The 25,119-nt window shown below is 36.2% G+C and overlaps 3 protein-coding genes across 5 annotated transcripts; 1 reads left to right on the top strand and 2 right to left on the bottom strand.

Moving 5' to 3' along the window:
• Positions 1 to 8,214: 8,214 nt before the first annotated feature.
• qpctlb (glutaminyl-peptide cyclotransferase-like b) lies at positions 8,215 to 12,787 on the bottom strand. Its single transcript, XM_019063686.2, has 8 exons — positions 12,429 to 12,787; positions 11,816 to 12,064; positions 11,045 to 11,191; positions 10,644 to 10,937; positions 9,936 to 10,097; positions 9,451 to 9,550; positions 8,845 to 8,961; positions 8,215 to 8,631 (listed from the first exon to the last, which is right to left on the bottom strand). Exons 2-8 carry the CDS (start codon positions 12,026 to 12,028, stop codon positions 8,486 to 8,488), a joined length of 1,179 nt encoding a protein of 392 aa, XP_018919231.2. The 5' UTR covers positions 12,029 to 12,064; positions 12,429 to 12,787; the 3' UTR covers positions 8,215 to 8,485.
• A 618-nt stretch (positions 12,788 to 13,405) lies between these two features.
• On the top strand, positions 13,406 to 17,279 carry LOC109045869 (meiosis initiator protein-like). The gene is made up of 10 exons (XM_019063685.2): positions 13,406 to 13,481; positions 13,890 to 13,989; positions 14,098 to 14,199; positions 14,307 to 14,525; positions 14,619 to 14,718; positions 14,830 to 15,047; positions 15,482 to 15,564; positions 16,373 to 16,608; positions 16,693 to 16,782; positions 16,865 to 17,279. Exons 2-10 carry the CDS (start codon positions 13,905 to 13,907, stop codon positions 17,007 to 17,009), a joined length of 1,278 nt encoding a protein of 425 aa, XP_018919230.1. The 5' UTR covers positions 13,406 to 13,481; positions 13,890 to 13,904; the 3' UTR covers positions 17,010 to 17,279.
• Positions 17,280 to 17,393: 114 nt separating this feature from the next.
• Positions 17,394 to 24,149, bottom strand: LOC109061604. 3 transcript variants are annotated; one of them, XM_042778970.1, is made up of 11 exons: positions 23,732 to 24,149; positions 23,546 to 23,658; positions 23,339 to 23,442; positions 22,234 to 22,529; positions 21,220 to 21,762; positions 20,593 to 20,755; positions 20,290 to 20,434; positions 19,974 to 20,114; positions 18,842 to 18,962; positions 18,092 to 18,170; positions 17,394 to 17,979 (listed from the first exon to the last, which is right to left on the bottom strand). In XM_042778970.1, the coding sequence occupies exons 1-11, from the start codon at positions 23,827 to 23,829 to the stop codon at positions 17,833 to 17,835; spliced, it is 1,950 nt and encodes a 649-aa protein (XP_042634904.1). In that variant the 5' UTR covers positions 23,830 to 24,149; the 3' UTR covers positions 17,394 to 17,832. The 3 variants fall into 3 exon arrangements, with proteins under 3 accessions (XP_042634904.1, XP_042634903.1, XP_042634905.1); XM_042778969.1 differs by having other exon boundaries at positions 17,396 to 17,979; positions 18,092 to 18,173; positions 23,732 to 24,147; XM_042778971.1 differs by having other exon boundaries at positions 17,396 to 17,979; positions 18,092 to 18,173; positions 23,546 to 23,634; positions 23,732 to 24,147.
• Between the last annotated feature and the right edge of the window lie 970 nt (positions 24,150 to 25,119).

The following is a 25,119-nucleotide window of genomic DNA, read 5'->3' as shown; positions in this document are numbered from 1 at the left end:
CAAGTACAATATAAATGCTTTAAACAACTGACAGACCTCCATTTGCCTGTTGCTTCACTGACATTAAAATATTGCTATGTTTGATGCTGACAGACAAAAATATAGCCGTGGTACTCTCTTTCTAATGTGAGATGTGCTTAGATGGCTGAGATGACATTGCTTTGTTCTCTCTGACCAGCCCACCCTTGCCTTTCATCTTGGTTGCCAGCTCACCAGACTATTCCTCCATCATTAGAGTATTGGTCCTTGCTTGTAAGTGCCCAGGTGCAGTGGAGACAGACAGGTGCTATATCAAAAGAGTGTGTGGTATTTTATTCATAAACTTTGTCCTTGTCAGAAGACAAGTGTTTTGGCAACTGCTGCTGTGAAACCAAAAAGATAGCAAAAGCCATGTCTTGCGTTTCTATTATTCCAAACGCTGCAGCGCTAATCATGGGTTTGGGCTCTGAGTGCTACACTGTCTTTAAAGTCATCAAGAGATCTGAGAAGTGTGATCTGCATAATGTAATTCATCACAGGTGCTGTGTGATGAATATAGTCATCGCCCAAAGCTCATTATGGAGTCTCGCTCTCTTTTCTCTTCATCCACCTGACTGTTCTCTTTGTCTTTCTTTGTTGTTGATGTGTTAAAAATCAGTGCTCTCCAAACTGGCCTGCTGTAAATGAATGAGTCGTTGTTCAAAATTATATATGTATAATGCACTTTAATGACACAAGACATGATTGGATATGAGCACCTTTATTTTAGGTTTGAAATATAAGATTAAATGTGATAAGTCTTTCTATGTATAACTTAACTATAGGTGAATACCACAGGAACATTTTTATTAGAAATCCTGTTACAAAAAGCAACCAGTACAATTCAGCATTTCTAATGTATATCATTTAAAAAAACAATAAAGGCTGACATGTTGTCCACAAAAACAAATATTCAAGATTATGAAAAAAAAAACGGGCAGAATTCAACATATGACATTATATAGATAAAGTTAGATATATTTGTTGAAATACAAAAAGAGAGAGGGAGAGATATTTTTGGTCAGTGAAGTGTAGTAAAGGTCAGTGCAGCAGTGACGTGTTCAGTGGCCACTATTTAGTCCCTGAACTCTAGAGGCAAACAGCAGCACGTTCTTCTCAACCTCGGCATTGAGCTCCCGCTGAGAAGCCCGGGGATTCTTCTTCACATAGTCAGCAATGCTCTGGATACATTCCCTCTGTGGAAGCAGAACATCACATGTCACAAACGTTTGTCTGGTCTACCATGGATGTGTTCTGTAATACATTCTGTAATTAATTAAAAATGATGTTTTGGGTTTAATGGATAAGATCGGTTAGATTGTGATAGCATTCACAATACATTTGTCATAATGAATTCTTTCTAACGTTACATAAAAGATTATATACAATTTAGTAAAGTATAAAACAACACAATATACACGATTTACACTACAACTGTGAAGTACATAATTGAAATAAAGCAATGCAAAAATGTACACTACCATTCCAAATTTGGGGTTGGAAACATTTTTGAAAGAATTTCTTATGCTCACCAAGGCTGCATTTATTTGATCCAAATAAAGTAAAACAGTGATATTGTGAATTGTTACTACAATTTAAAACCATTTTTGTTAATATATTTTAAAATGTAATTTATTCCTTATGCATTTTTTTTTGCTTCTTAATATTTCAGTGTGTTAATTTTTTCACGATCCTTTGATGAAAAGAACAGCATTAGAACCACATCTTGGTAACTATGTAAAAGTCTTCACTGTCACTTTTGATCAATTTAATGCATCTTTGATGAATAAACGTATTGATCTTTTTTGTAGGTTTTCTAAAAATTAAATAAATAAATCCATACATACATAAAAAACTTTGCCCATTACCCACTTCATTATTTCACAACATAAACTTCTACAACTATACACAAGTTTTCTGAAAAGTTTTTGAAATAACAAAAATTTAAATTTATTTGTGACACATTAAATATTCCATTAATAAACTTATAAATGAATGGATATGTATAAATCCATATATAACACACTTTACTTATACAGTATATCAGGTTGTAAATCAGTCTTCATAATAGATAATTTAAATAATGTTCATTATGCATTTTAAATATGACATTTTTCAACTCATACCATTTTTATTTTACAACTATTACAGCTGTATGTATGCATTTATATATATATGTACAGTCAGTCACGTATCTTTTTCTCATGGCAGAGATAACTCTGGAAAAGAGCTGAAATGGTATCATCACGCTGAAGAAATTTTGTTTTACAATTTTCCAAGGCCTCATCTATATTAAAGCGTACTTATACTGTACAGCCACAATACTTTTTGTAAAGTCAACAAAATAACAGATGCATTTTACCCTGTAAGCATCTATTCGGCTCTGCCCAGAGAGTCTGTCCAGAAGCTCACGGGCCACCTGCATCCCAGTGACCGCAGTGAGCAGCTGCTTACACTCAACACTGTCCGTCTTCAGCCAACCCAGCAGAGCCAACTGCAACCATCAGTAAAACATGGTCATATATTTCTGTCATCGTAGTTATCAATATATATTTGACAAAACTAGATGGAATACGTTTGATAGTAATAATAAACAAACAAACAAGTAAGCGGAACTAGGATTCAATGCTGCATGTGACAGAATTGACGTTTGACACCCACCTGCTGAATCAACTGGGCATCTGTCATCCCGTTTGCCTCCGACATACTATTTTATTTTAGGATAACAAATTCAACGCGTATTCCTATTGTACGAGATTATTATTAACCAGTAAACTATGAACCAAAAAGCATGGAACGCTAAAACGCTCGTCGTTTGCTTTTGTGACACAGCTGACATGAGTTCCTGTTTACATAGCTTCTTCGTCTTCCTCCAACGTAAGATTTTATTTCGCAATTGCGCCCACTTCTGGACGGGCAATTCATTAATTGAAGATTTTTTTTTTTCTTTACTTATAAAATACAAAACCAACACAAAACGTAATACAATTCCAACAAATCCAATACATCAAAACATGACTACTACTGCTACAAAAAAACAACAACAACAACAACAAAAAACATACTGTAAATAAACGCAAAAATTCCTTCTGCGAGAGGATGGGGGGATTTAAAAAAAATCTGCATTTATATATATATATATATATATATATATATATATATATATATATATATTTTTTTTTTTTTTTTTTACCAGAACCACCATATTATTAACCAAAACTCAACATTAAACTTCAGAGTGAAAAATCAGGCAGGCTAATATATTTTTTTAGAATATTTGCATGAATAAAATAAATGTTCCAATGACCCTGTCTGACTTCACAAAAGAGTTTACAATCCTGAAGAAATCTGAGGAATTCATTACATGGATAACTGTCATTAATAATTTTAAACTTCAATTTTAATTTTGTGTCATTACTACATTACTTGAAGATTTAAGTATACTATAAAGTATAGTGTGTGCTATTCATTGTTTAAAGGGATTCATCAGTCTATCTTCCATTCCCACTTATCCTCTGTAGGGTCATATAGTTCATCCAAAAACTGAAATTCTATCTTCATTTACTCAACCTCATGTCCTTCTAAACTTGTTCGTAGAAAAAGACATGAAGGAGTGTTAGGGACTGACATCCTAAGTCTGCATTCACTTTCATTAAAAATTTTTTCAATATAATGAAAGTAGACATAGTGACTGTGGCTGCCATTCCACCTAACATTTCTAGTCCTCTTGTTCTTCGGTTTGGAAAAAAATAAAATTAAGATGAGTAAATCTTCTGGGTGGACATAACCATTTTGCTATAGGGTATAACTTTTAATTCGGACATAAATTTTTTATGACTTTTCTAATTTGTTTACTTTTTTATTTTTTTATTTTTTTTTTTATAATTTTTTTTATTGTACATGAATTTTTTGTATAGGAATTTTATCAATATTTAAATTATGTTGATTTAAATTTTTTTGACATCACTATATTTTTTTGTTTTAAAAGACAGTAATACAGCTGGTAACATCAACTATTATTTCAACAGGAAAGAGGCATTATAGCAGAAAAAAACTAAAACAAAATAAGTATATTTGTGTTGAATCATTTCAGAAGTGTAGTGCCAACAGATATGATCTTTAAAACACTGCATTGCATTATACTGACTCTAACAGTACATAATACATCTAGTGAAGTAGTAGACTCACTTTAAAAAAATGAGAATAATCATTTAGCAGCAAAAAAAAAAGGGGGGGGGGGGTCTGCAAGTTAATGTGCATAAATAACATTTAAACTTGAATGAGTTCAACTTATCTAGCTTCAACTCCCAAAACACGTCATGTTGCAAACTTCCTGGAGAAGAGTGAAAGTCTCATTGGTCTTTCTATTTAAATAACTGAAGCCGTTGAGGTGATTTCCCAGAAAACAATATGTATTTGTTCTTTGCAAGTCACATTCTGTTAAATATTTGAATACAGTATGATTAAAATGGGTTGCTATGAGTGGTCAACTGTCCTCTTTAGACTTGCTGAATGATCCAAGCTGTTTGGTATTAACATCTTTAAGCAGTTCCAGTTGCCGTTGGGCTCGCCTATAAAGATATTCTATGTGCATGACGTCAGTCTTCTTGATGGCAGCGTTGGCACGGAACTCATCACGTATTCTCGGTATGAAGCCTGGCTTGTCCTGAGCCGCGCGCAGAAACTGCCGATACAGGGTCAAGACCTGTTTTTGGAGTTTGCTATGGCGTACCATAGTGTGCTGGATCATGAACTCACAACAGTCTTGACAGGAAAGACAGTGGTTTCTTTAGTCTGCGAAGGGAAGTCATGTAGTAAGTGCACTGCATTATGTTTCATAAGATCAGCAAATGGGTAGTTGATGTAGCATTTCAGTAAACAGCAGTTTTTGATCTCATATTAATTAACAGACTACATGGAATATTTTTTTTCAAAAATGTATTTGTTGTTACACCACATGAAGTGAACTGCAAATTAGGCAAAAGGCAAAGCCCCTGTTTTTTTCCAGCTAGTCAACTAGTAGAAAGAAAACATCAAAAATATCTTCAGAGACATTTTTTGTTATGCTGGTTGAAATCTCTTCACATCCCGATAGTAATCATTAAGTTAAGTGGTCTATATGGATTTATATATTCAGTAATACAAAGAAATGTTCGTCCAATCAAAACGCTTGGCTTTCCTACCTGCCTGTCAACATATGTATTTGCATACCTGCACACCCTGTTGGCGCAGACAGGATACGTCATAAGCGCGTTCACGTACGCTATTTAGACATAATAGCGAGAATGGCAGGCAAGCATCAACAACCTTACCTTTCTTCCTGGAATTGTAGTACTTTTACTAACTGTGCTATAAAGTTTTCTCACCGGTTAATAACACATGATGTATTGTAGTAATGTTGTCTCAGTGTGTGCGTTCATGCGCACAGGGGGCGTGGCTTTGGACGGCGATTGCAGGGAGGGTGGGACTTTCGCTTTCAGCGCTATCAGGGTAAAGTCAGCATTTTCCAAGATCTCCTACTGCACCTTTAAGTTTTTATATTATTACATTTTAACTATTTGCATCTGTAGATTTCAGTTTCTTTCAAGGCATTTTTCAAATGTTTTTTTTCATGCACCGAGGAGCCAGAAATCTCCACTTTAATAGCACTAACATAGACCAGACTTTCCAGTTTAATTTCTATCAGTATTCTGAAGTATTCATATATCATTCAAATGATTTATAAAAAAATTTATTTCTAAAACATGATGAAAAATGTATTTTATTTTTGGCTGTTGACAGTATTTAATGATTTAAGTAGAAGTAAAATGTGACATTCAAAATACCACAAGCATGTATGATATCTATTACCTTTTCTTTTTTTCTTTTTGTACATTCATAGAAATGTTTATCTAAATCCTAAATGGTCATGTCGCATTTTTCTATGTAACGTTACTTGAAAAATCTGATGTTTAAAATAGTTTTGGATTTACAGCATGTCACACTACTGGAGCCTGAAATTTCACGTCAAGCACCCGTATACACGACTGAAAAATAATAACAGCAACACCTTACCTCGTCAGCGCGAGATGTCATTGGTAACTGTTATAAAACCCTTATCATAGCTGTTTATCATTTGTTCTAAGTCAAAAATGTCTCTCAATGACAGCAGAGTCATATATAAACTGTAAATTCCCGACGTGCCCGGTGTGTTTTCTAACTGGCGCTGACGTCATGAAGCGCGGTAAGCGCCTGATACACTGTCACCTAGTGGCCAGGATGTATAGCAACACACAAGACAAGGCCAACAGGCCTCAATGTTCCTCCTTTATTTAGACTAAGAGCCGTTCATATCATATGTGCAACTGAAAAATACATATATTTTATATTCAGTATTACAATACAAAACAAAAATATATACATATTCATATTCAAGTCACTGATGCAAGTCTCAAGTCTTTTCAGACAAGTCAAAAGGTCTTTCAAGGTCAAATTTAAGTGAATTCTCAACTCTAGGTCCTTTTTTATGAGTTCAAGTCAAGTTTTAATTCCCCTCTTTTTTAAACATGCCTTATATATTATACTTTTCGAATTAATTTTTGAGAGTATAGCAATTATATTGGGTTTTACTTTAATTTTTTATCTAAAAAAAATAATATTTTTACTTCTAAAGAGTTTCTAATTTGGAAAAAGTCTCAAGTCATTTGTTTACGAGTCTAGTCAAATCTCAGGTCAGAATTTTTTGCCACTTAAGTGTGAGTTTCGATCTCTGAAAATTACATAATCTAGACCAGGGATACTTAAATTTTGCCCTGGAGGGACAATGCGCTGCAGAGATCCTGGATCAACATAACTGTCCAAAAATATAGACTTAACCCAATCCCTACCCCTAAATCTAACCCTACCCATAATTTATTCCTAAAATCAGTGGTAAATGACAGCTGATTAACAAGGGTGTAGAAGCACCTAACCCTGATCGTAAACCTAAAACAGATATTTCCTGAAAAGTTATCCCTCAATTCTGATTGGATGATAGGAATGTTCCAGGAACATGTTGTACGTGGTGAAATCAAATTCACAGTTTGATTAGGGTTAGAGCTAATCTCTGTAGGAAAGTGGATTTCGTGGGCCAGATTTGAGAATCCCTGATCTAGACTAACGTATGATTAAACATTTAGCTACTAGAGATTAGAGACTGCTTATTTGAGAAAATTATTGTAAGATTAAATTATTGTAAGATTGTGAGCATTATAGAGCTTCATTTTAGTGCATAGTTTAATAATCTCTTATATATCAGGTTATATATCAGGTTCACATCCATTCCTGAGCTTGAAGTATCTACTTTGCATTCTATTGATTTTAATGCACAGTTATTGAATAGATGACTAAACTTATGTAAACCTTTTTTGGCACAGATAATAATATTATATTTTGTCTATACAGTGCATTACTAGATAGCAAAACTATCTGAAGGCACCATACCGATTGACTAACATGTCAGAAAGTCAAAAGGTAAGCGTATGTCAGGATATACAGTGGTGTGAAAAAGTGTTGGCCCCCTTCCTGATTTCTTATTTATTTTTATTTTTTTTGCAGGTTTGTCACACTTTAATGTTTCAGATCATCAAACTAATTTACATATTAGTCAAAGATAACACAAGTAAACACAACATGCAGTTTTTAAATGAAGGTTTTTATTATTAAGGGAAAACCAAAACTAGATGGCCCTGTGTGAAAAAGTGTTTGCCCCCTAAACCTAATAACTGGTTGGACCACCCTTAGCAGCAACAACTGCAATCAAGCATTTGCAATAACTTGCACTGAGTCTATTACAGCGCTGTGGAGGAATTGTGGTTCACTCATCTATGCAGAATTGTTGTAATTCAGCCACATTGGAGGGGTTTCAAGCATGAACCGCCTTTTTAAGATCATGCCACAGCATCTCAATAGGATTCAGGTCAGGACTTTGACTAGGCCACTCCAAAGTCTTAATTTTGTTTTTCTTCAGCCATTCAGACGTGGACTTGCTGGTGTGTTTTGGATCATTGTCCTGCTGCAGGCCATTCAGACGTGGACTTGCTGGTGTGTTCAGGATTTTTTTAAAACAGGTCTTCCAGGAGCAAAAAGCCCCATTTCTTCACCACCATATTTTACATGGTCTTTTTCTTTTTAACAGGGGAGCAAACATTTCTTCACACAGGGCCATGTAGTTTTGGATTTTTTTCCCCTTATGTTCCCTTTGACTAATATTTAAATTTGTTTGATGATCTGAAACATTAAAGTGTGACAAACATGCAAAAAAATTAGAAATCAGGAAGGGGGCCAACACTTTTTTTACACCACTGTAGGATGGCAGCCTGAGAACATACAGTACTTTATGTATCTCTGAGAACAGTCACTGATATCAGATATCCTAAAGCAGTGCATCTGAGGTATAGACCAATCCACGACGGATGTGGTTGGATGGAATATCATATATCATAGCATCCTAGAGCCGCAGATATTCAGCCAGGAATACCACAAGGACTTTGGTGAGATTCTCCACAGTGTGACTGTGAATCTTGTCTACTGTGTCATCCATCGTGTGGAGGAAGGAAGGGAATGGCGTAGCGATTATGTGCAGCACTGGAACTCCTGCAGTCAACAAGAGAAAGAACAAATCAGAACAAGAATAACAATGGCAATATTGTTACACACACACACACACACACACACACACACACACACACACACACACACACATATAATATATATATTTTTAAACACATGTATATGTGTGTGTGTGTGTGTGTGTGTGTGTGTGTGTGTAAACATATTTCTGCTTGTCAAATTGATCTATGCTCTTACCTCTCTGAAGGAAAGGAATATGATCATCTTCAACTGGCCCCATATTCACATCCTTCATGAAATAAGTTTGCTCTTTGGGATGGGAAGACAGGAGCCCCAAATTATGAAGTCTCTTCTCATAAAATACAGAAATATAATTAGAGGGATCAGAGGGTGGATATAAACTACCTTTCATTGGGTTTATGTCTAGGCCATATAATTATAATTTTTATAATATCATCTTAAATCTTTTTAAATATTGTTTATTATTCACTGAACTTCATTTTCCACGTGACATACAGGTTTTGAAGTGAACTTCTTCACTCACCAGCCAATTTTGCTACTAAATGTTTAAGTTACCAACCAATTCTTAATCATAATCTACCAAATTGGCTAGTGAGTTCATATGTTATTTTCAACCATATTAGGTGAGTTGGTGGGTGTTAATTTCAAACGCTGCAAATACTGTAGAGATACTATAGACAACTCAGTTGATGGTATTTCCTTGATAGTAAGTGGCTGGTAGTTTAAGCCACTACAGATCAAACATTAGTTTTAAGAGTCTTTATGGCCATTAATGATTAACCAGGATACCTTAGTATTAATGGAAAGTCAAATCAATCTTACCAGCAGCGATAAGGCGGTCAAACCAGCGAGCTGTGTTCTCAAAGTGATTCACAAACATGGGATCAGGGGCACCAATAAGGTCCAAAAGAACAAGCAGATCCTGCAAATATCAGTTTCAACTCAATGTATTCATATTTTTAATATTCATAGATACTTAAAAAGACAGTTTAACCAAAACAAAAAATCTGTCAGCATTTACTCACCCTTATGTTGTTCCAAACCTGTATGACTTTCTGTCTTCTGTAGAACATAATAGATATTTTGAAGAATGATTTGGTCTATACAATGAAAGACAATTTTGGACCCCATTGACTTTCATTGTAAGGACAAAAAACACTTTTCAAAAAGTGTGTTCCACAAACAGAAAGACATACAGGTTTGAAAAGACATGAGGTTAGTAAATAATGACAAAATGTTCATTTTTGGGTGAACTATCCCTTTAAAAACAGATGCGCACACACACATACACAAGCATCCTGACTTACCACAGCATTCAGCAGTGTGGTTTGTTCAGAACCCGGGGGGTGAGGAATGCGGGACATGGAGTCTGCGAGGTGCCGTGAACCATATAGTGAGTCTGTCTGAGACCACTGCTCAAAAGCTTCTCCTCCATCAAAGAAAACCAACTGCAGGGTCACCCTGGAAACTTAAAAAAAATCTGCTCGGTTAATCTGAACACCCAATCAAATTTTTTAAAAATCAATTATTCCAATTATTCCAACCTTGCTGCTGCGGATTCTATTTACTAAGAATTTAGATTTATTTAAAATCATGACCATCTACCACCTGGCCTGCACAGGAAGATGCTTCATTATTATACTGAAGTGTGCAAAAAAAAATCTATTGTATGTCCCCAAGGATGTGCAAATCAAGAAATTTTGTATTCTACATATTCTACACCTGCAACTGTATGTAGATTGTGAGGATCTTCTCTTCTTATCAAAATCCCTTCCGGTCATGCAGTGTTTTGAAGCTCTTGGCTCTATTACAAGTTAAACAACAGAACTGACTCTGAATTCTACAGCACTGTGGCTCACAAGTCTGGAAAAAGTTAAGTGACCCCCTCAGAGACGTGCACCACTCTCTTCATCTCAGGACAGAGTGTATTTATGAGCTAGTAAATGCTATATGTCTCCAAATTTAGTTGTTAAATGAATGAACTATGAAATTGAGATAACAACACTTTGTCTTACCAGCTGCTTGTGCTTTCTGAGGTGTGGATCCAAAGCTGTGACCAGTTCCAGCATCATAGCACAAGGCACAGCTGAATCACTGGCACCCACAAACACCTTCTGTGGGTCACTAGGATCTGAAGGTATGAATTTGGAGTCATAGTGACAAGCCAGAAGCAATCGGCGAGGAGCCATTGGGTCTAACACGGCCAGGACATTGGTGAAGCTAACAGGGCCATGAGGGGTTTCGGAGATGAAGGAGTCCACTTCCACAGACCAGCCCGCCGAAAGAGAATCCAGTTTAGAAAAGATGTGCTAGGATCACAGAATAAATGAGATATCAAATTATAGCATATTTAGTAAAGCTAAGATTTAATTGAATTAAATACCAGGATGATAGCACTAAATCGATTGTGTCTTACTTTTCGAACAGCCTGACTCCCACGACTTCCTGGCTGGCGTTCAGTGAGAATGGGTCGCAGATGGGAATACCACAGTCTTTGCCGATTCACCTGCGAGACAAGCCGCTTTACTTGAGCAATAGAGGGTTTACCTGGCTGGTGATTCAGCTGTGAAAGGTTGATAAGGAAAATAATCATTATTTGTATGCATGTAAAAATGCAACAAACTGACAATGGAAAATGTGGGATTTGGATTGTGGTAACCATTTTCTAGATGATCTACATCCTTAAAAAATAAGGGTTTTCACAGTGATGCCATAGAAGAACCATTTTGGGTTCCCCAAACTAAGAATCTTTAAATAAACAGTTCCTAAAAGAACCTTTTTTTTCTTAGTGTGAAGAGCATTTTAATCTAAATAACCCTTTTCCACTATAAAGAACCTATTGTGGAATAAAAAGGGTTCCATGGATGTTAAATGTTTTTCATGGAACCATGCATGCTGATGAAAAACATATTTTGGAAGAGGGTTTTTTTTTTTTTTTTTTTAAGGTGATTATTAGCTAGTCCAACCTTGGGCCAGCAACAAACCAGTTGGTTATAGTATTTTTGCAACATGGTAGGAAGTCAAACACCTAAGGACCATCAAATTATCATCTTGCTGGACACAATGCTTAGAAAAAAGCTAAAATAATAATAATAATAATAATAATAATAATAAAACACATCAAATGACCCAAATGTTTACATGAAAAGAAGTTTCATTATAAGCTGAATGTCTGCAGTCCTCTTACCTTGTCTTTGAATAGATCGGGAGGTTTGGGAGGAAAATCATAATCTTCCGTTTGGTGTTTAGACAGTGATACTGCCAGTGTTAATGTAATTGCCACCAGCACGCACAAGCACAGCAGCAGTAATCGCACGCGGCACATACGTGCGTGGTCACAGCGCGCGACAGAATAGTTCCACCACCTGACAGACGCTGTTTTGTACCGAATGCTGTTCATCTTGTGTTTACGAGAGATGTCAAATTAAGATTAAACCTGCGTGAAATGGGAATACAACAAGCAGTTAAAAACACCACAAAGCTGACTTATGTAACGTACACAAAACAAACTAAACTATGATTCCCAATTGCTTAGAGTCATTTTTATAATCTGGTGCATTTCTCAGCCTTTTTTTCTGTTGATGCATGCATGCAGTACGTAAAACAATACACTAATTAATAAACTAGAGCACTTAAATATACAATAGAATAAGTCATAAAATAATTATATCGCTAAATAGTTAATAACAGAGGCTTAATGCATGCAAACAGCAAAGTTAAATGGCGAAGCACTTAAACTGTTAGTGGCCACAAAAGATGTGGAGCCCGAAAAGCATATTTTTCCTGATAGACACACTCACCAGCAGTCCGGGACTGGCGCACCATTGCTCTATCAAATCCACCGCGGGCGCAGGAAACGAACAGCTCATTGTGCTGAGAGGACGGAGTCTGGGGAATATTTCATCACCAACGCCGATCTGATTCGTCCTTGATGTGCATCTTGACGATGCAGCCTGTAAATGATCGTATTCTCAGTTCTTCTGCAGTCGACGATATTGAGCCAGAGCAGGACAGCTATCTGCGTAGCTCCTCAGCCCACTCCTCACTCTGTGTACTCAATGTCCTCACTCTAGTTACTTCAAGCAGTGATATAGAATTATAAATATTACATATATTTCATATTCACATGCATTTGAGCATAACTATGGGGAAACTATGTAGTCAACATTCAATAACAGGTTAAAAAAATATTTAAATATCTTATTAAAACATTCTAAAATGGATATTAAAGGGAAATTATTTTGGCAGATAACTTTTATTTTTTTGCACATATTTGCAAGTGGTAGCTGATATGTGAAATGTATGCACCCCTAGCGTCACCGAAACGAATGACAATATATATATATATTTCAAATAGGTCATTCAAATATTTTCAAATATTTCAACTCCCCCTTCTTCCATTCGCAGATAGCCACACCTCCAAATCACGTCATTGGTTGAGAAATGTTGCTCTGTCGTGCTGATCATAGATATGTACCATGATATGTACATCTATATACATATCTATAGTGCTGATGTTTTTGATGCTCAAACACGGCTGATAGTGTCACGTAGTCATAGTTTTCATTTTTACGAAAAGTTGCATACAAATGCCTTAGTTGGAATAGGAGAAAGTATTTTAACATTAAATAAATATATATATAAGTTTTAAAATCCATGAAAACGTTCACGACCAAGCAGCCCAGTAACGTAACCAACTATCACGAGGTCTGTGTAACTCTCGTTATCCAATCCGCGTAAGCGCTGAAGCTGATTGGCTCTTTTCTTGTCCAATGTCATTCTATGTAAGTTCTATGTTGAAAAAGACTTAATTTCGCAGTATTGTGCAGTGCATTCCATAGAGAATAATTCAGGTGAGGGAACTATGCCTACGCAAGAAAATACACATCCATTTAAAAAGAATAAAAAATGTACGTAAAAACGTTAAATGTAAAGCGACATATCAGTGATCAAAGAAATATGCGAACCTGTTTACATACCAGCATACATTTCGTCTCATTACGCAATATTTTAAAATAAGGCATTGAATAGAGCGCGAAATTAACGCGGTGATGCTGTCATAAAAAGTTATTTTAAATACTATTGTTAAAAAATGTTGTATAATACGTGTGTTATGTAATAATATGTGTGTGTGTTTCTCTAGGTGTTGAAAACATACAAACATACTAAAATATATTTTAATTTGCTACAAAGTATAAATAATGCATATAGTAAAAAATATATATAATTAAAAACTAAATATTTTATGTGTTTGTTCACAGGACACCCTGATAAACATGCTGCAGTGCTTTGAGTTTCACCAGAGTCACATTCATAGTCTGAAGAGTCATCCTCACCGTCTATCTGAAAACAATGAGAGAAGTCAGCTGCTTTATTATTTATGCTCAATGCAAGTTTTTATGCATATGTTTTGAAATATGGAAGAAGGCATGTGATATATAATAAATTCTATGGCCTTTGTGTCAGCAGAATTAGAGTCGGAGAGTGAAGACTCTCCATTATCTTGCACACCACCACAGTTCCTAAAAGCCAGGAGCGTGTACACCTACAGCCGCATAAACAAGTATACAGGTGAAGTTTTTGTATTTAAAGAATGAAATATATTATATAAAATATAATATTGTATAAAATGGTATTTGTTTTCACTTACACTGCTGTATGTATACATTTATTAACAGTACGATTAAGTGACAAAAAGAGGGACCCTCAGAGCCAGAACTCTGAGAGATTTATCATAAATGCTGTGGAGCAGCAAGAACAGCAGATTATGTGTGACGGACAAAGCAATTTGTCAGAAGCCCAAACTACGGAGGACAAAGACCTGTGGCCTGTTGATGATAGCGAGCCATCACAAAGCTCTCTAGATTCCAACTCCACAACTTCCTCTTTCAATACAGGTGAAAAAATCTGCTCTTTCTTTAGTGTTAGATATCAATTAAATCCACATACTGAAACTTAAAGGATACCCGGGGTTATTTTTTTGTTATTAGGAAGCACTGAAGCTGAATCTACCTGTAGTTTCTGTGAAGACCAGACAGGAAGTGAAGATGGAAGCCCAGGGAGAAATATGTTGGATACACCTCCATCCGGGTTTGTATATTGGTTGTTTTATTTATGTTTGTGAATAGCAGAGAAATGACAGCTTGAGATGTACCTGTGTGCAAGCTTGTAACTCATTTTTATGTTTTGCTATATCTTCAGATCAGGAATTCTTCTGAAAGACCCCATGCTTGGAGCTTTTCCTACTGCATGGAAAAAGCGTTTCCCTTTCAGCCCTACGCTGCCAAAAACACCAGTAATGCCTTTGCGTTCACCCCTTCGGGATGCAGACAGCCTGACACTCAACCCATCTCTGCTCATATCACCTTCTCAAGGCCTGAGCTGTTCTCTCCATCCAGAAGGACAGGAGGCGCTACACAGTAAAAATAATCCATATAGGCCTACACATATTTTATTGTATATTCATTCTATACTAATATAGACTAGCATGTATACTACACTCAGTAAAAAGGTACAAAAGCTGTAACTGGGGCAGTACCTTTGTACCTTCTTTACCCTTAAAAGGTGCATAATAGTAGTTTAAAGGTACATATTAGTACCTCAATTGTAACAAATTGGTACATATGAGTGTCTTTTGAAAGGGCACCGCCCCACTGATAGCTTTTGAACCTTTTTCTGAGCATGTATTTATTAAATAGATGCATTGTTTTATGAATAATGTATTGTTTAAACCTTTTAGGCAGTTAGGCAAAATCTGCTTGGAGCCAAATGCGCACATTACTGACAGTGTGAAATTACAAACAGCACAGTGTTGCTGTAATGCTGACTGAACAATATTTTTTTACCCTAACAGCATTATTCGAGGACGTGTGGGTTACACCAGAATCTACCGTCTTAAGAAGTCCCAACTTGCCAGGCAGCTTTGCAAATGACTCAGTAGGCCAAATTTTGTGTTTCTTGGTGGTGATAATGGTGAAATTTTGCAACCCTTTCAACCCAAACCCAAGCATTTCAATTCTGCAAAGTTCTCCAAATTATAATCCAGTGAAAATTCTGCCTAAAAAATGGTTTCATGAAGAATTCTTTAAGAGTGAATATGCTTGGGTCTAAATTATTCCAAATTATAATTTGTTTTTAATATTTGTTTTTGATTAGTAAAGCCGGTTTCCGTGATTCCAAAACGGGAGCGGCAGTTAATACACAGAGCCGTAGTTCACTGACAAGCTACGCAATATTCTGTTCGTAATTGAGATTAATCGCATTCGATTATGAAACGATATTGCCTAGCTTGTCAGTGAACTACGGCTCTGTGTATGAACTCCCGGTGCATTTGAAAACAGGTGACGCATATTTACCGCTAATCACGGAATTACTGATGAGACACGCATGACAAATGCATGCGATTAATCGTGCAGCCCTATCATGAAGAATTCTTTAAGAGTGAATATGCTTGGGTCTCTGAGGGTTAAGCCATTCACATTTCAAAAATGTAAAATCAGGAAACATCTGCAAATAAGCTAATCTGTGACACTGCTTATATGATATCTTTGTATAGACTGTTAACATTTCACTCAAAATGTTATGCTGAAATATAAATTACATTGACAAAATTGGAATGAGAAAATAATGCAAAATAGATTTTCACTAGTGGACTTTTGGAACCCTGTTGTATATTAGTTTATTGAGATATTGTTTTTACAGTGAGCTCTCTTATTTATGGTATCTTCTCTGTACTGCAAATTAGGAGACTGTCCTGAGTGCTGGAAGTGGAAGCAATCTGTCCTTCAAGAGCGAGGAAGAGAACAGAAGCTCGGAAGATGAGACCCCAGAACAACGCATTCCCCTGAAAAAAGCAAAAAAAGTCTGTTCACACAGGCACACTTCAAGAAGAAGATGTGTTACAACACCGCCAAACCCTAAGAAGAAATGTGTGAACGGCTTCATTATGTTCTGCCGAATGAACAGGAAATTATATATCAGGTGTGTATAAGTACTATTTTTTCTTAATATTAATGATACATCCATTATTAAACCAATCTAAATAAATATATTATTTCGGCATAGATCCTATCCCGACATCCCCTCTACTACAGTCACTAAAGAGTTAGCCAGTCTATGGCACATCTTGCCCAAGAGGGAGAGACGTTTGTACTGGTAGGCTCTCTGAATTCTCCAATCTTCATTGAGGCTTGTCTGTTGCAATGGAACTTCATATAAACCTCTCTCCATTTTTTAGCTTGAAAGCCTGGAGCTTCAGTTGCCAGCAGAACCGCAATGTACGCGATCAAAAAAACGAGGCAGAAATGAAGGCAGAACGCTCTGTGCCCAGTCCCCTGCACATGTTACTGGCCTATAGAGACAAGTATGCAGCTGTCAAATGAAGGTCTTCACACCTCAGGTGCCTACTGCACTGAGAACATATGCTTCAAAGGTCTAAGAAAAACAAGCTAAACAGACTACTGTTTTTTTAAACAACTGCATTGTATAGTTCGATACAGTTTTATTAAGGTTAATCACTGTTGTGATTTTACACAATTGCATCTCAGGGATTTTAAAATAACTAATTTATTGTGTGTTAAGTGTATTTTTTATTGTTCTGCAGTTTTTAATCATCACAGAGCATATTTATATGTATACTGTTTTCAGCATTTTTCATTGTGACTTAACATTGTTAAATAAAACATTCAGACTTTTATTACTTATTTATAATATAAAGCAATTGTTTAAGTATCTATCTTTGTATATATATTTATATATTTATTATAATGTTTTATATTAAGCTGGTTTATAGCTTTTTTTTATAGCCTTAACCTAATTATTCAGATAGATAGAGGAGCATATGTTTCCCAAGAGGGTTACCAACCTTATGAAAGTTGTTCTGGTTTACTGTGCTGTTAATAAACCTTGATTGAGTTCAGTTTGTTTGGGTTTTCAAGCTCATGTGAGACCTGTGCCAGCAGAAAGTTCAGAGGAGCTGGAATATTGTCATTTGTAAGTCTGTTTATAAGTTACTACTACGTTTGTTCATTAAATATTTCAAATAATTTGATTAGGTTTTCAGTCACTAATGGGTCCAATTAACAAATCTTACAATTTTTAAATCCATTCAGCAGATTTTGACCTCTCACATCAGTGCAGAAAATGCAAAAAGTAAAAAAAAGTATGGCGATATCCAGATTTGTAGTCTTTGCTTGCAACCTTGCATTACTCCATCCCTCCAGGTGTCTTATTTAAAATTTTGCTGATTTTGTGTAGTTGTTCAACTGCACAGAGGGACTCTTCTCTTAGATGCTGGTTGCTAATGCGAAGCTTCAACACCTCTGCCAGAAGAGCCACCTTGTCTCTCTTTTCCTAAATCAGAGGACAGAGGAACACATGGTGCTTGTGAGCGTGTTTGTCCTCTATGAGAGCATGTACTGTAGTACACACTTTTGTCATTTATTAACTGCTAAATGAGCCTCACCTTCAGCAGATCACTACTCAGTCGACTAAGCATCCCTTCCAGGTGAGAGAGTTGGTCAGGAAAGTCAATGAATACGTCACTGCTAAAAAAATAAATAAGCATGCAAGGTAATTAAAGGGCTACTCCACCTTAAAATGAAAATTTTATCGTTAATCACCCCCATGTCATTCCAAACCCGTAAAAGCTTTGTTTGTCTTCAGAACACAATTTAAGATATTTTGGATGAAAACCGGGAGGCTTGTGACTGTCCCATAGACTGCCAAGTAAGTAACACTGTCAAGGTCCAGAAAAGTATGAAAGACATCGTCAGAATAGTCCATCTGCCATCAGTAGGTCAACCGTAATGTTATGAAGTGACGAGAATACTTTTTGTAAGCGAAGAAAACAAAAATAACGACTTTATTCAACAATTCCTTTGTCAACAGTCTCCTCTGTGTCTCTCCATATCACCGTAAGCTGTGTATGCTTTTCTCTGTCAGCCGCGCCTAAAAGATGCGCTGTTTCTGCATGTATTTAGCTTTGATTTGAAACGTTTTAATAATCTAGAGATTTGTCTGGATTAAAATAAACCTTCTGTGGAATGGAAAGTTTCCATTGATGTTAAAGGTTCTTCATGGAACCATAGATGTAAACAAAGAATCTTTATTTTTAGTTTTTTTCAAGCGTGTATTATTCAAAGAAAGAACATCAGCAGTTTAAACATTAATTTACCAAAATGGCATTCAATTAAAAAAAATATGCCCCACTTACGCTATATCTTCTCTACTGCAATAGGCACTGGATTGGTGGATCTGGTAGGTTCCATGGGATGGTGTGTCTGGCCTGCTTGATACAGGACTCATTTCTGACAAAAGGGTTGCCATCCTTTGTGCTGAAAATAAATTGTAATCATGGAATCATTTATTTTAATAATACTACAACTAATAAGTCATTGCATTAAACAAAGTATGAAGCCAACTATACAACATACTGTATAACTACGTATGCAGTTACAAATGACGGTCTGAATAAAATTATTAATTTATTAAAAAAAAAAAAACGGTTTACCTCAGGAACAAAACAAAAAATGTTTTATGAGGAAATGTTTGAACAATTGTTGAAAAATTCTGATTCATTCATTCAGGAACGAATCACCAAAGCAATGTGATGCTTGGAGGCACTTTATGCTGATTCACTTGAATCTGTTTTTACATACTGAGTTCAAATTAAAAGCATCCAGCAATGTTGTGTCTAAAATGCATGTTACTCATATTAAACTTCTTACTGAACTGTTACATTTAAGTAATATCACAAATGAATATAAAAATCACTTGAAGGGATATTCATACATCCACTAAAAATCACCATGGCACTGGGTTAGTTTCAAAAATGGCTCAAAAAAATGTAGAAATAAAGATGAATAAGGGAACGTTCACACAGAATGCATTTTTTGCATGCCACTGTGCTGCTTTTCTATGTGAACACACAATAGATGAACATTTTTGACCACTGCGATCATGTCCTCTGTGCTTGACAAAACATTATAAAAATGTGGCCTCAAGTTAAAAGTAGTTAACTTTAAAGAAGTTAAGGTCTCTTGACCTTGAATTTTGTTTAGTTTTTTTCCATTCCACTTCCTCACGTCTCACAACTTAGAAAAATGAAGTTACAGTAGTTCAGAGAAAAACTCTAGAACAGAAGTGGTCAAACCTGTTCCCGAAAGGCCATTATCTTCTGTCCTGTGTTGGAGCTAAACTCCAGAGGACAGTGGGCCTCCAGGAACAGGTTTGGACAATTACATTTATACAATAGCAAAAGTGGTTTAAATTTAAAAATAGACATTTGGGACCACTGTATGTGAACAATCTTAACTCAACATATTTATTTGTCCTTTGATACTTACTTTCATATTCTTGGGCTGCTTGAACTAAACTATTCCAGTCGAGATCACAGGCTGTGCTTGGCAGGGGCATGAGTTCAGGATCAGGATGCTGGTCTCTGTCCCACAGGTCAGATTCAGCCTGCTCAGGCGATCCTCCACATTCTAGGAAAAGAGAACCGGTGAGTGCCAATGTAAACTAGAAAAATCTCTTTAAGTCAAGGTAATAACAGTTGAAAAGCAACTGATAAAACCAGAATATATGTGAACTGCAATAGAACATAAAATGACTATAGCATATAATAATGTCGTTATGCTTCATAGACGGAATAACTCTTGCCTGTTTGACGTGTTTGCAGGTGAAGATGGATGGGTGTGAGTGTGGTAGACTCTGGGTTTGATAGGTAAGCTTGACTGAGTAATGATGGACTTGAACCTGACATTCGCAAACTGCTGCAAAGCCCCGCCTCTTTTTGTTGAGGTGACTACAAGAGAAAGTAAACAGATTGCAACATGGCAACACTGTTCACATACCAATACTCAGAACAGAACAATAGGCTACCTGCTTTTTCACATTATTGTCCTAGGCTGTCAAGTTCTTTAGAAGTCAAACTGCTGAATGTGAGTCAAATAAATCACATACTGAATCACCCTGAGCGCTGTCCTCTGTGTCATCCATCACAATGAGTTTTTTCAAGTCCTCCACCACTGTGCTCTTGCGAACAGGCCGCGGGGAACATGCTGCTCGCAGTGATGCAGTCACTCGAGGCTGACCAAACACATTCTTTGAGTTCACATCCACCTGACTGAAAAAAATAAAAATTAAAAATTAAAACAGTGCAAAACAAACTACTAAGAAAATTTGTTTCAGATGATTACTTTTATTGATTTTAACATGTTACAAAAACGCAGCTCAAGTAAAAAGTAGTTTTAACTTTTAAAAACGTTAAGGGTTCTTGGCCTTGCATTTTTTGGTGTTTTATTTATTTATTTATTTTTCATTCTATGAGCAGAATGGTACATAGTGTTGCTATAAACAACATGAATATTAATCTGAACACTAAATGACCAATCAGAATCAAGTATTCTAATGCGAAGTGTAGTAACTGTAAAGTAGTAACTGAACCTAAATAGTGCTTGTGGTAGCAGCAATTTTAAAATAATTATTACTATTTGCACACACTACTACAAAATACTATTAGCTACTATTATGAAAATGGTACATTACAAAATAATAAGAATACCCTATAAAGATCTGCCATCCGCTTACCTTTTTACATGGTTGTGCTCTGTGTTTCTAACATCAGCGGTTTCTCTATGTTGTGTGTATTGTGTCTTCTTTTGTTTTGGGCTGCAGTCAGGTATAGCTGGGCTGGTTTGAAGTTGACATGACCAGTCAGGGTCACCCTGTTTAATGTCAGCGTCAACACTCAAGCTAAATATCCCATGACTTGCCTTTTCCAGTTTGGGATAAAGTGTCGCAGGCTGGTCTGCTCTAGACTGGCATTCAGGGAACAGATGTACTGTGTTAATACAAAGATGATCCTTGGTAGAAATATCCTCAGTGAATAAATTCTGGCTCCGACTCCAGACAGGTTGGTCATATCTAGGAGGTTTGCTCTTGGGTTCCTGCAGACTGAACAAACTGCAGTCCTGGCTCTTGATGAGACAGTCCTCTCTTGGCTGGAGTCGGCTGAAGTGCTCTTTGTCGGGTTGATTTGAGGTTGGTGAAGTTTGAGAAACCACAGCTCTCATCAAAGGAGGCTTTTCCACCACAAAAGTTTTAACTTTTTGTGGTTTGGAACACAAAGGGCTGGCAGAAATAAAACACAAAGACCATAGACACGCACATATTGTTGACACATAAAATAAAGAATAAGGTAAGCTGTCCATACATTGCAAAAGGACATACACTGCAAAAATAAAGACAGATCCATTTTAAAAACATAAAAGTCATTTCATTACAATTCGAATGTCCTTTTTTCTTGGTGTTGTTGGTAATTTCAAGCAATACAACAAATCAGACTCAGAACTCCAGTGATGGACGGACTGATTGAATTTAGGGTCAGGGAACAATTCTATGCAACGTGGTGGAAATGTCCCACTTTTTACTGACTGTCCCGCCCCTCCCCATGGGATCTTATGGGGAAGGAGGGGCACAATAATATTACAAGTACTCAATCTTGGCTGAAAAGCAATCGTGGGGCATCATGGAAATTCATACGGATTTAATCTGGCAGAAATTGCACATACTGTTCATTATGACATGGTTTATGCATCTCACCTGGCTTTGAGAACAGCACTTCTGGAGCACGGAAGAGGCAACGTGAGAGCAAAGAACTCTTTCAAGTTGTTTGTAGAAGAAGATCCTTTCAAAGATTTTTTTGTGGACTGTGAAGCTTCACAGTGTTTTGATCGTGGGATTTTTGGACTGTAGAAGCCCGGCTGTGTCAGCGGGTGCAGCTTACGACTGTTCCCGGGGGACTCAGCAATGTTCTTGGCATCTCTACCATTCAAGCTGAAGTCATTAGCATAGGGTGAAAAAGCACTTGATTCTCTATTCGGCTGGAGAAAATGCGCCTACGAAACAAAAAGAAGATTTGTTTACAATAAATAGTCAAGATTAATTGCCCTCAATTAACTGCTTTGTTACTTATCTTTCAAATGCAGTTTTTTCCTTTAATTGTCAAGAGTCAAAAGCAAATGGTAAGCAGTAACAAAGTAATTGCACTTAATGTACATTTTCAAGTAGGTTATTTTAACTTTACTGCATTTTCCTTTTTTTGGAAACTTTTACTTCATTTCTAAGCACCTTCATTTTTTTAATGCAGCATTTCAGAAAAATGTTCCATTCCTTATTTTGAAATTCGAGGCCCAAGCACAAACCCAGCCTAGTGGTCAATTATACTTATTATAATTATACTTATACATACTTATACTTATTGATCATGTCAATGACAGTGTTGATTGCCTACAAAATAGTGAAACAGATATTAACCCTATCCCTAACCTTAACATCCTTAACATTGTATTGCATTGGTAGCAAATCCTGGCAGATACCATTAGTGATTTTTGCAATAAGTTCTTGTTTTTTGTAAACTCAGATCTGGGTGATGGGGGAGAAATCAAACCTTTGGGCAAGAGTTCATAAATGACTCATTCTTCTTAGATGTTTATTTTCAATGAATCAATTGTACCAATTCCCAAATTGCGCTGCCTGATTTATTTGTGATTCTGACTGATCCGACTGTAGCACTTAACAAAGCTCTAACCTACAGCAGAGTACAGTAGACGTTAGACTCATATCTCTTAAAACAGATATTATGAGAAGGGATGGAGTATACAAAATTAAATAAATTAAATTAAATAAGAAAAGAAGTCAATCTCACTCTTGGCAAGATGTTGTGAAACACTCTCTGCTGGTCTTCCCTCTGGCCTCTTCTTTCCCTGCCAAGCAATGAGTGAGTGGCTGTTACCATACGCCATTCTCCTTCTGAAATGTATGATGAAATTCCAGAGGCAAATTACACTAAAGTGAAATGAACTACAGACTGAAAGTTATCACTAATAAAAGCATGCAGAACCTGCTACCAGACCTGTATTATCTTTAGTTCTGGAGGGGTTCAATCTTGTGAACTCCACTTGTTTACTTGAAGGCCAGACTAAGCTTTCTTGCATGGGTGAACTACAATGTGAATGATAATAGAAACTAAAAAAAGATGGTCATGTTCATCAGGTCAAAGTGTAATGATTATCAAATATTGTAAAAGATTACATCTCACCTCACAGGGCTAGTATGCCTGAACTCAGAACTCATTTGTAGAGCTGCTGTCTGTGGAGGAGTTATAGCGTAATCCAAGTCCCAGAACAATGGAGCCATCTTTCCTGGATTCCTGAATATCCTTATACATACAGCCAAGATGTATGCCAAGATGATAACATAATAATTTTCCTTTAAGACAGTCTTCCTGAAGCGTTTAAGTCATCATCTGAAATGTTTTTGTGGATTTGGAGGACAAAATGATGGTACAGACTGCTCCAGTTCAGCTGAGCTAGCGGAGAAAGCAGGGGAAGAGCTGTGTGGGCTCTTCAGCAGCTGAATGAAACAGAGGATGGGATTGTGTTGTCCGGTCTGTTGGCTGTTGTTAGTACTGTGCTTGTTTGCTCCAGGCAACATAATGCTGTTATGTGCACTGCGATAAACTGAAAATAAAAGATTAACATTTAATATGTGGCTTCCAGAATTTTCCTACTGAAAACATGGATCTAAATAAATTAACGGTTTCTGCTTGATCTCAGCTGCATGCTTTAATTGCAGCAAAAGGCAACATACAAAATACTAGAAAATTCTGAAATCCAACTTCTCCAAACTGCGTGTAGGGGTGCACGGGAAACTGGAGCCTACTGTATCAGCATCTTAGGTTACAGGCTCTGTAATTCATAAAATTGTAATGATATTGTATTTGATGAAACAGCTTATAATAATACATGTTAATATCTGAATTTATTTCATAATGGTAATCAAGAAATATTCTGCCATTTACACTGAAGCTAAAATATCACACTTAACTGTTTTTCTTATTCTCCAGAAGACAACAGTAGTATTACAGCCTTCATCTGTTATTCACATTGGAAATAAATAGTTTATTTTTTTTTTTAATTGCTGTTGGAAATTTGGCATGTTTCTTGAATGTCCTGTTTGTGTGTACCAAGTTTTGTGAAGTTTGGATGTTACTCTCACAAGATACAGGCTATTTAGCCATTTTAGGCCAAAATGAATCACCCACAATACATAGGTTAAACATATAAATGAGACTAAAATCAGATCAGTGTATATCCTTCATAACTTACTTTCTTATGCAGAACATAAAAGACATTCTGAAGAATGTTTTTTTTTTTTCAAAGATCAGTGCTGTTTTGGACCCCACAAACTTTCACTGTATGGACCAAAAAACAACAACAACAACAACAAAAAACATTGTGTGTGTGTGTGTGTGTGTGTGTGTGTGTTCCACAGAAGAAACAACCTTGGGATCCTAATGGGATAAAAAAAAAAAAAGCATCCTCTAAGAATCACACACTTAAACTAAAGTTCCTACTGAATATTATGTACAGTAGTATTGGAAATCTAGTCTTTATTAGAACTTTAATATCTTATTTTAAGGCATGC

Source organism: Cyprinus carpio, chromosome A21, assembly GCF_018340385.1.
Source record: "Cyprinus carpio isolate SPL01 chromosome A21, ASM1834038v1, whole genome shotgun sequence".
Classification (NCBI taxonomy): domain Eukaryota; kingdom Metazoa; phylum Chordata; class Actinopteri; order Cypriniformes; family Cyprinidae; genus Cyprinus; species Cyprinus carpio.
Note: the sequence above shows the minus strand (reverse complement) of the source record. Positions and strands in the feature narration are given on the sequence as shown.